General features: G+C 44.7%; 1 protein-coding gene across 2 annotated transcripts in view; it reads left to right on the top strand.

The window, feature by feature from the left end:
• The window catches only part of LOC135393990 (cell adhesion molecule Dscam1-like), a 276267-nt gene extending 265227 nt beyond the window's left edge, over nucleotides 1–11040 (top strand). Inside the window, exons 22-27 of one of the 2 annotated variants that reach the window (XM_064624410.1) lie at nucleotides 39–239; nucleotides 1485–1634; nucleotides 1817–1923; nucleotides 2587–2668; nucleotides 3251–3314; nucleotides 10996–11040. In XM_064624410.1, the coding sequence (XP_064480480.1) occupies nucleotides 39–239; nucleotides 1485–1634; nucleotides 1817–1923; nucleotides 2587–2668; nucleotides 3251–3261 (551 nt within the window). In that variant the 3' untranslated portion in view covers nucleotides 3262–3314; nucleotides 10996–11040. Of the gene's footprint in view, nucleotides 1–38; nucleotides 240–1484; nucleotides 1635–1816; nucleotides 1924–2586; nucleotides 2669–3250; nucleotides 3315–7700; nucleotides 9361–10995 lie in introns of those variants that run through there. The other variant, XM_064624409.1, reaches the window with a different exon arrangement.
• Nucleotides 11041–11622: the final 582 nt, after the last annotated feature.

The following is an 11622-nucleotide window of genomic DNA, read 5'->3' on the forward strand; positions in this document are numbered from 1 at the left end:
TCGGTACTAACAAAAAGCAACTGATTTTGTCCTTTCAGCCAGCATGAGTTCCAATCACGGTACGTCTCAAGTTCAGCAAAATGGGGACGATACTCCACTGTACCGGAACTTGTCTGTGTTGCTCCCTGTGGCTGTGTCCATCATTGTTCTGGTGGTCGTCATCGCGTCCGTCATTGTCTGCCTTCGTCGACAGAACGACAACTATGGGACAACAGGACAAGTGGATGATAATCATACGGGTAAGCCTCACCGTCGCGCTGTTGGCGGCGTGCATTTCAATGATACAGTTCCCTTAATGCCCACATGTGCGAGTTGGAAAATAGCGATGTGCGATTTCTGAGACCTACAGCATGCAGGAGTTGCTTACTTTTTTTTTTTCTTCAGTAGGAACCGTAGTGTGCACAAGACATGTACAGGATAGAATAAAGATTTGCGCAATGCGTTATTAAATAGTTTCAGTATATCGTACGATATCGTCTTTGCGTACGTAAGGGATAGCGTTGATGGTTCTGGGCACTGCGCTCAGCTTTTTCTCTGTTATGGGCGTGCGCCGAACTACCAACGCTATCTTTTAAGTACGCAAAGGCTACAGCGTACGATGTACTAAAACTCTCTACAGAAATGTATCGTGTGTAACGTACGGTGTTAAATACTGAGAGCAGAACGTAATTAAATGCACTTCGAATACTTCGTAAATGAAAGTAAGTGCGGGAGAGTACCAAATACTTCAAAGTGCATTTGGGATGCATTTACAACACTTTGCTTTTAAAATTGACTGGCGAAAAGATTATCTATTATATTTTAAAGTTATCCATAGGCCTTATTGACTAGCAGAATGAAAAAAAGTTTGGAATGTTCTTCTCTCACCTATTCTGGCGTGTTTCGAAAAGCGTTAATGGCAACACTAAAGACCGTTGCACGAGTGCATTCGGTAATACAGCGACGTTCTATTTCATGAAGCCCTAATGTGTGGAATACCCAAACTAAACAACTGGCATCGTACAGAGATAGTCCTACTAGAGTCCTAGTTACATTATTATTGGTCACTGAATTTCATATGCCTTCAAGTGAAAGGCCATACAGGCTTACGAATCAATCCTGCTAAGCCAAGCTACTGGGGAAGACAGGACTACTAGAGGATTAATAGTACAAGCTCGATGGGGGGGGGGGGGGTATATTTATTAAACATATCCGTGAGGAAGGTCAAGCGGAATGACAGTGGAGTGGAAAAATAAAGTAGAATAAAGTACAAACACAGTTCAGAACAGAGTAAGATTCCAAAATAACAATAAAAGTATTTAAAATACTGTATCACAGAACGTAAGATACCTAGAAGTTGCATGTACTCTATGGTGTTTATCTCGTGGTGGTATACCGTATTGTTAGTATTTATCAGTCGCATTCCTTAAAAGCGAGAGTATCATGCGTTACCGCCATCATGGAATTCTACTTACATTAATGGATCTCGTTCACCCTAAACGCAGAAGAACAACTGCGCAAGTGCAGCGGAAGCATAGACAGCGTTGGCCTCTCGGAATTCTGCAAGAAGCAAGAAACTTACGTGAAATCTCCTCCTTCGTACTACGCATCACCAGCGAGGAAACCCGTGCCTATCGCGTCGGCATCCAAAAGAGGTAATACCATGATTGATAACTGTTGATAAGGTCTATCACACACCTCTTGGTACTTACCTGGTACCTACCTACATGTTTGTAAGTCCTTGCGGTCCCATTCGCTGCGAGCATGTCACTCTGTGCATGTTTCGTGAACTTTTTCCAGCACATACCTTTTCTCGATGTCAATTTTCGCTTTGCAGGTCGACGGGACGAAGGTCACGAGTACGCGGAACCGTATGCTGCTCGACAGATACAGCAACGGCTAATGGATGACGTAGAATGTACAGGAATGCCACTCTCTTACCACGTAAGTACAGTGCTCCTTGCCAAAGAAAAAAGGGGAGTTCATTAAGGGGAGTTCGCTTTCATTATAACATGAAAGAAATTGCAATAAAGTAGTAGACATCGTCTGCTAGTAGCCTTCAAAACTAAAGCGAGCACAATGTTTGTTTTTTTTGTTCTTTTTTCTTGCCTACGTTTGCTGTAAAGCTGATGTTTTCCAAGGGCTGTTTACTTACACTTTGTTATATGACCATTTGAATCATTTGAGCTTTCTTTCCAATAATTTCTGTCCTTGGAGAAATGATTTCTGTCCTGTCGAGTTTTATTTATTTTTGAATTTTACTTAAGTTAATTTGATTGGCACTTGGATTAGTTAGTTAGTTAGTTAGTTAGTTAGTTAGTTAGTGAATCAGTAAAATTAGATAAACCTTGGAGCTTTCAGCAACCCACCATGGGTGCTACAAGCTCCATTGCAAATGCTTAAAACGAGTGAAGAAAAACAAGACTATGCATTTGTGATCTCCGACTCTGTGGAACTGTGCTACTTTTTCATTGAATCTTTGGATGTTTCGGGTAGGTTCCCCGTACTAGGAAATCACGGTTTTAAATTCATTGTACCAATAACTCTCCAGCGTTATGTGGAATAAATCAATAAATGATGCCTTTTGAATACGGGCCATTTCTTCAGTCCAGGTGTGAAGGTGGCAACTGTACAACTCTAAAGCGAAGTCCACCGAGGCATAGTACACACGCCGCTGGATTCTGTCAAGGTAGGCCCTCAAATGTCACGTAATGTAGTGCCAGTAGCATACTTTAACAGGTATCGCCAAACTAAGGTCGTGGTACTGCAGAAAATTAACTCTCAAACTGAAACCCAGCTGCGCGCGAGATTAGCAGGCATAAGGAAAATAACACGTGCATGTGACTAGTTTGATGTGATAACAGTCGTTGTGCTGCTGCAACGTGGTAACCATCTAGCTTGGTGAAGCAGCAAATAGCTGGACCTGACTTTTGGAGCAGGGAGGCTTAAAGGGGGTAGTGTCACACGTGCATAATCAAAGCCATCTGGAACCAGCGATGCCTGACCCCTGCGTGGACGTAATTGAGACCTTACGATCCTCAAGCCATAACTACGTGCTTAGCGATTGTTGCCGTGGAAACTATCCTCTTTCAGCCGCTCACTCAGCCACGTGTATCCAGAAGCTGTCCGTGTTTGAAGCCGTATGAATTCGAAGTAGCAGACGACAGCGTTATTTTATATTCTTACATGTCCACTAGATGGCGGTGGCTTAGCTGATGCACTAGTATATTCGCGTAAAGTGAACCTGCACTTTATGTTCGTTCCTCCACAGAAGTATCTTGACAGTGGGAGCACCGCGACATCGGCGCGGTCCAATGCCTTGTGTAGAGCAACAGGTAAGAGAACGCTTGTAACTCATTAATGAAGTACTAATTAATAGACTTTCGACGAACACAGAGTTGCTGTAGTCGAGCTGGTACTGGTAGAAAACCCGCCGTATAGAGTAACTGAATTGGCGCAGGAACAGGATTCCACTAAGCGAATTACATATCTCATTTCGAGTGAGACGAGACGCTGAATTAGATTTCGTTTGCCGGGACTCAACCGAGTTAGGGGGAGTAGCTTCGGCTTCCGTTAGGTCCTATGGTCCACATGTGACGTGACAGCTGGGCCCTTCCAATCTTGGTACAGTGGCGTCGTTTATTAGATCTGAGTTTTAGATGTTGTATTGACTTTGACTTCATGGCGCGGTTGAACGTGTGTGGTTGTTGTTATGGCTTCAAGGCTGTGTTTTGCATTGCACGAATCTACCTCAGGATACAGTCATAGATTTAAGCATGCAACGGGAGAAAAGCGCGAAAAAAAGAAAAAAAAGCTGGATTCTTCGAAACGCACAAAGTTAACTGCAGCAGCATACTACAAGTCATCAGAATATCACGCTGATAAGTCTGAAACGTCTGACACGCTTAAAGGTGACTTTCGTGCGACGTGTGCACCATAGCGGACTAGCACGTTAAGGGACAGATAGTATCGATTTATTTATGTCAATACATCAAATAGCCACAAATGGGCGTTTCCTAACGGGGGAACAAAAAGATGCAAAACATCATACAAATACACTTTACCGTAGCACCGAAGATACAGCATAACATCATAACTTAAAATAAATACACAGGAGTAGCGAGAGAAATGGCCTCCAAATCTGCCGTTTTTTCGAGTCCGTTTCCTCATGCTACATTGGCCCGATCCTTTTTCTGAAAACGGCAACGGCATCAGCGCTCCAAGGGAACACATGTTGTCATTGGGCCCAATTTCCATCTATCTAAAAAAGTTCCTTAGTGAGTGCAGTGAGGACAAAGACCAACGCGGGACTAATATACTACGGCATTTACATTGCATCATTTGGAAGCATTGAGCGAAAGAAGCCAAATAGAGCGGAACTGGCCCCTTAACTGATAGCCTGGAAGCCAAGCCCAAAGTAACGACGTATATCCCTCTTATAGCCAAGCTTGGGTCTTGGCCAAGCCTGGCCAGCATACGACGTTTTTTCTCGACGGAAAAACGTCGAGGGCTCGACGGTTTTCCGCTCGGCTCACAAAAACAATGGGCACAAACCTCTTTCGCCGTCGTCATGTGGTGAGCAGTAGGACTACTGTCGTTCATCCCAGTATTTCCTTTTATGTCATTTAACAATCGTGAATTTTTCAATTGAGAGATGAGCAATTATTTGTCTATTTGTATGATACGGTTGACATGCGATTTTTATAATTTTGTATGAAAGCTGTATTGTGTTTCTGTTGGAATCTTCGAGAAGTTCTTAGTTGTACCTTCAGAACGGGAACGTTAGCAGTATCCATAACTTAAAAACCCGAGACTAGGGGACAAAAAAAACGACAACACAGACAAGGTCTCAATGGAGACTTTGTGAGACCTTGTCTGTGATGTTGTTTTGTTGTCCCCTAGTCTCGGGTTTTTAGGTTATGGATTTATACAGCCAGGTCGCTTGCTACGTCTCTGTCCTCTCGTTAGCAGTACGTTCTGAGCATGTACACTGGTTTATTTCCGTCCATTATCGGAGAGAATTCGGGGGATCCGTGAACAGCTCCCTCGCACTTTTTCTGAAGGCTTTGCCCTCTGTTATATTTCCGGATGTATTGAAAAGAATTGAATGATGACAGTTGAGGAAAAGGCATCAGCAGAACTCGCTCAGCACAGCACGTAAAAATTGAATTGCTTCTACTGTATTCAAACACATGCGAGCAGTCTGCATTGCCGTATCCACAGACACTGTTTCATCAGAATAAATGTACTTTGCTCCCTCGGAAATTTTTTTTCCCTATATCTTCGTTGCTGTCTGCCTCTTATTTCCTCGAAGTCATTGTTCGGGACGAGGGTGATCTCATCCACTTATGCAGATATCATGGGAAGCAATTTCAAAACTTTTCTCCTCTTCATTTCCTTCTGTGTATCCGATATTTAATTCACGGCATTTTCTCGCGATGTATGTTTTGCAGTTTGTTTTGTATTTTTGTATGTTTTGTATGTGTTTTTGCATTTTGAGCGATTGTTTATGTGTGAAAATGTCAGTAGGAGTGACTAAACAGTGCCTCTTAATATGCATTATTTTTTCTCATGAGATGTTTGTCGTTTTGATATGTTCTAGAGGTGGAAGCGTGTAGGAGTCTGTTACTCATTTTGTCTGCTTTTGACGCGAAAGGATTCGTTCAGTCATGTCTGTCTGTTTGTCTTAGAATGAAGCAACACCGCAACCCTTCGGGTTCTATTCGAACAATCCTTGAGGTTTAAAATATCGTGTTCACTATCTTGCTTATATTCAAGATGTGAAGACGGCTGTCCGAATGTGAAATTATCCCCAAAGCGGCAAAAGGAAGATCTGTCCTAAACCTTTACCGCTGATTTCTCGCACATCGTTGGCAAGATTTCAATAAATAACGTGGAGTGCGTGGTTTTCTTGTGTTTAATATGCACTGGTGCTCAGAAACGAAAGGGATTGGAGGTTCGCATCTTTCTAGTAACCTCTACGAACACAGTACCGCTACCGCTATGAAGAGAACAGTAAATGTCACCGTCGTCCGTGTCACCCATGTCTTTACGAATGCGCGTCACAGTTCATGCTGTGTGGTTTTTGTGCGCGTTTAACTGGTTGCCTACAGTTTTCTGTTGCGGAACGTATCTGCATATGATGGTGCAACCAGAGCTATCGTACACTGTCGGGAGTCCTGATTAAGGTCAAGCACAACTGGCATGCGGATGCCAAACATTGTGACAAGCATTATCTCTAGACAGTTCCCAAGAAGAAGTGATTTCGGATATGGAAGTCGACGAGTTACCACGCCAAAGAGCAAAGCGCCAACCCTGGCTTGGGAGACACGATCAAGAGCCGCGCAGCGCTCATGGGGACACGAGTATCTTGGTACGTCATGCACTAACGTGACAGAAAGTAACTTCCCTCAGTCTGCAACGCCAACAGTAGTCTCAAGGTCCCTAACAATGTTAAGACTTTTTTTCCTCGACTGCCATATATTTTCATCTTTCATGCACGGGCGTTTGCGTGCGGTGTATCCCCTGGACCATGTCCCACAGGAACCAACGCTTGCAGCGGTGCTGAGAACATGCGACATGAGCAGATGTGCAGTGTTTTCGTGCTTTGTTCTTCGATGAGTGGTGACTCGGCAAAGCAACTCCCGAAGTGTCCATATCCGGAGGGAACCCATCAACATGCCAAATTCCTTCAATTTCCTTGAACGCGACCGACTTCGGGGAAGCGGGATGACAGTGTGGACCGGCATCAAGTTCGACTAGTGTACACCGCCCGCACGCCTCCGAGTAACATGCGGTAAGAGGCCAGCGACACATTGACCTCATGCTTCAAAGACATATGTGCCTTTTCAGAGGAGCGTTCTATCTTGAATACGCTTGTGCGCGCTGGATCTTCGTCGTGGAACAGTAGCTTTTGTGTGACGATATCTGTCGTGCGGATTGGCAGCTCGTATGGTTCCATGGGCCTTAATTCGATGGAACATGTGTGGAACGTCTCGGACGGCGCGTGACACAACGTTATTGATCTCCAAGGAGCGTACAAGAGTCACACAGAGCCTTGGAGCAGACAGGGTTGATCTCGCTTGCAGCAAGAACAGCACATTCTGTTGCAAGTATTGAACCGCAGGTGGTGACGAAAAGTGTGCCAGCTCCAAGTGCCTCTACGAGCAGGGATGAACGAAGCGTAACTACTACATATGCGTAACAAAAACTATATCAGTGACCTACCTTTCATTTTGTTCTACGCAGTGGTGCTGTCACCTTTGTTATCTTTTGTCACCCGAAGAAATTTAGTGAATATCGGATGCCTGGAAGGGTGTAATCTCTCGAATCTCTTCCTTTTGAGCGCCAGTGCACATGGTATGTTTCATACCGTTCCATACAAGAGGCTCAGTGTGGACGGAAGTTCACATCGTAATTTTAGCCTCTCCTTTAGAGACCAGATGGTGTCTAACTAATAATTTAGACTTCGCCCGCGGAGTACGAAGTGACAGTGTACGCTATGGAGAGTGCATGAAGCGCGTGCAGCGTTATAGATATCTTCCCCGCCCGTTCAACGCGCTTACTTTCTCCCCACCTGTAAGCTATTAACCGAAAACGAACTCATTGACTCATTCAGTAGAAAGTGCACCTAATGCGGGTCACCTCTACTGTACCGGTAACTGCTTGTGTTCGTGAAGTATTGTTGCAATTTGATTTTACCATGGACGTTGTTTATTCAGAACGTCCGTATCGGAAAGGACAGCCTTGAAGACAACAGTTCCACGTTTGTGAAGAACGAGACCACGCGACCATCTGTCGCAGAGGACCTTCAGAGCAAGGGAAGTACAGTACGACAGCGGCGAACCGAGAGTGAAATTCCAGTTCCTGTGAAAGACTTCCGCGTTTCAGGGACGAAGGCAGTAATCTACATTCATGCCAAGATCCAGTAGGAATGCGCTGCTAGTGGGCCGATTGTCCTGCGAGGCGATTCCTTGCTTCACACTCTATACTTTTTACGGTTAATTCAGAAGTCTAAAATTGTTTGTTAATCCAGCTAACGCTTGCGAACACAAAGCATGCTAGTTGCTGATATTTACGCACCGTTGAAATTACGGAAATTCCACACGTCCAGAGACATGCATAAAATTCAAAAGGAAACGAGACCACCTAACAGTAGACACTAGGAACAAGCCAGCTGAAGAAGACGATCCCGTTCACAAGTTATAAATTCCAATTAGTTTCTCTCTCTCTGCAGCGAGCAAAGTGAACAAGAACTGAAGACCTTCTTTCCAGCCAGGTCGTAATAACTCACTTTTTTCCTCTTCTCAGTTTCTCGCTCTCTCTTCCTTATTCCAGAACACTCCTTGCAATGAATTCCAAGTGGATTTTCATGGAATGCAGATTCTTGAAGGAATGCATAATTGGCTCGAAAACTTGGGCCAACGTCTTGTCGCCTCTAATTAAATCGAGAGTCCTCATGCACGCGAAAAGACAATAGAAGTGCAGCTGAACTCCAGCCCCTGCGCCTTTGTCCCAGTTTTGCAGTCGAATGAAGGCACTTCGTCGGGATCACAATTTGTTGAAATGCAAATAGAGAGCGGCTGCAGAGTCCTTGCGGAATACCAGTGTACTAGGAAATACATTTGAGGCGGCACACTTAGCATATGGTGTCAAGTTGAAGAACAAGGCGCCTGCAGGGGATAACGACAACTCGAGAACGCCTAGGGAGGAAGCGCTGGAATCAAATTGTTGGGCATTTAAGTGGTGGGTCTTAACGTACCTTGCCGTGCGCAAGCAACCTGATCGCTTGGATAACCGGTTAGCTAACATGTTAATTTCAAAGTTGTTTTAGTTTGTCATAGTTTTACCCAAGACTTCGGTCTTGTTCGTTTCAGCCGCACCTTTGGATTACGTCAACCCTGAAAAGCATCGTCCAGCACTAGAACGATTTAGAAGAGGAAACTAAAAAATTAATTATCGGAACATTCCCGAGTAAATACTTCTATTATTTTTCGCTAGTCCGTTTGCGGCGCGAGCCCTTTCAGATTCCCTTTCAGATTCCCTTTCAGATTCCCTTTCATTGTGGAACTCAATTATGCATCAAACGGGTCTTTGTGCAATATAGATTTTGCCGGCATTGGAAAGAGATGACAGTAGATTACTGCCTTTGTCAGTCAGACGTACGCGCCAGACCGGAATATGAAAATAGGAAGTTTGTATGGCACGGAAGTATTTCTGAGAACGCCGAGTTGTGATTTGAACGTACACAGTAATCACTTTGTACATACATATATATGTATAAAATATAAGAGCTTGTTCCGACATGCGAAGCAATTATGACATGTTTTCTATGATGGAGTTTACTGTATATAAATTATTATAATAAAATGTTGACAAGTATTTGGTGTACTTTGTCTGTGCATGTAAAGGAGCTTGATGTGTCAGGTCTCCTTTCTCCTACATTTTCGATTTTTTTTAAATGCGTTTCTGAATGCCCTGTTCTTTTATGTTACTTTTCGCATGGTATTTTTCTCCTGTGGAGCAGCGATAGCCACCTTTGTTCTATTTGATTGTTTGTCCATTACCAGTTGAGTTTCTGTACGTTTAGTTACGCTGTTGAGTTGCGTTAAACAGTTGAACACCTAATTTGCTTGTCATTGTTCCTTGAGGAGCCACCGTCAAACATAGCACAACACACAAAACACACGACAACACGCTGCTCAAACTGCCAACACATTTACTGCTCACAGAACTCGTACAAGGTGTCCCAGAAAACCTGTCATTGAATTATAATTTAAAAAAAACTACGCCACCTAGAATCATGCGCTCAACGGCATTTGTCCTTACTAAGTTTTTGGCATCTCCTAATATGAATTTGATGTAACGGTCACTTTTTCGCCCCAGCAATGTGAAGAGCGTGCCGCAATTTCCGGCCGATAACGCGCACCTACTAATAATTCTGATTTAAAAAAAAGAAAACAAGAAAAAAAAAGAACGCTTACAACGCGCACCGACGTCTAAAGCATGGTTCACACTAGTGCGTTCTGCTGCGTGGGGGCGCTGGTTACCGTGGCAACAGATATGTGCGGGACCTCCCGCAGCAGGACGCAAGGAGTTCGCCCGAGCTCAACTTTTTCCGACGCACGCAGCAGCCCGCAAGCGGAGGACGAATCGCGAGGCCGCCTTCCGAGCGTGCGCCGTAGGTTTCTCTCTGCCAGACTGTTTTCAACATGGCGGCCACCGGAGTGGAAATCCCGCTCGGCGCTCATTGGCTTACGGTTTGGTGACGCACGCATTCGGACGCAGGTATGTGAACAGCGGATCGGATTGCTTACAACGCACGCATACGCACGCAGGCGCCCGCACTCGGCAGAACGCACTAGTGTGAACCGTGCTTAAGACGCGGCCGTTTCATACCCATTCAGCTAGATTCTTCTCTTCGTCAAACTGACAACGACTATGCTGAAAAATTTGTCGCGCGCAATGCTCTGGGTGCTCCGTAAAGCATGATGTTGGGCTGTTTTCTTTTCGGATGGGATAGCTCATCAATATCTCTGTCAATTATCATGGATATGAGTAAATTCGGCACGCTCTTCACATTGGTGAGGTAAAAAAGAGACATTTACTTGGCATATTCCCGAGCTCAGTTCGCAAAAAAAATTACATAATAGAACTTACGTTACATGACATTCACATCAGGAGGTGGCAAAAACATAGTAAGAACAAATGCCGTTCACCGGATGACTTTAGGTTGTGTAGTTTTTATTATAATTCGATGACACGTTTTCTGGGATACCCTGCATACAGTTAGTGATAAGAGTGACACTCGCCCCATCCTTTCCTTTAAAAAATTCCTTCCTCTTCCATTAAAGCTAAGGTTGTACACTGACTAGAGCAGTGTGGTTTTGCGTGTTGTGCTGGGTTTGATGGTGGCTCCTCAAGGAACAATAAACTTTTACCAGCAGGACGAAATTGCTGTGCGAATTTGCATCTTCTGTTTTTGTTTTACCGATGCAATATTCTTTCTGTACGTAGGATATCCCACAATTCCTCTTTTTCGGTGCATACGGATGTTGATAGGTAAGTCGAATTTGCATTTCAGTTGAGACTAAGTGCGAGTGTGATGATGTGGAGCTGCAATATGAATCAGCTTCTGGCACAGAGTTGTAGTATATATCTTATGAAACGAAAAAAGAACTGGGGGGATGTAGGCTTGTGCCAAGGACTCTGTGTGTACCTTCTTGCAGGCCATTATGGTCTAAGATGTGACCCACCAGATCTTGAACCTTGTTGTAGCGAAATTTTCGACTCCTGATGACGGTACAGTGGGTACACGATCATGAATTGGCGAACGAGGAAGGACTATTACTTTGTGGGAACTAGCTAGCAGAGAGCCACACAGGAGGAAGCCCGGAGGTCAACTGTTTATTCGGGCGCGTAGCGCGTTGCCGCTGTTGCGGTAGACATCGTCGTCGTCGACGGTAGGTGGTCGCCACAGATACTCCCCCGCCCAGACACAGCGGCAGCTGTGGTTGCAGGTTGCATGTTGTGGGGGCAGGTTGCAGCAGTAGCAGGAGCTGTGCAGGGCGCTTGTGCAGGTGGGTGGGAGGTTCCGAAAGAAAGGTGGTGATGACGCAGCATGGGGCGCAGATGGGTGATGCG

Source organism: Ornithodoros turicata, chromosome 5, assembly GCF_037126465.1.
Source record: "Ornithodoros turicata isolate Travis chromosome 5, ASM3712646v1, whole genome shotgun sequence".
In the NCBI taxonomy this organism is placed as follows: Eukaryota; Metazoa; Arthropoda; class Arachnida; order Ixodida; family Argasidae; genus Ornithodoros; species Ornithodoros turicata.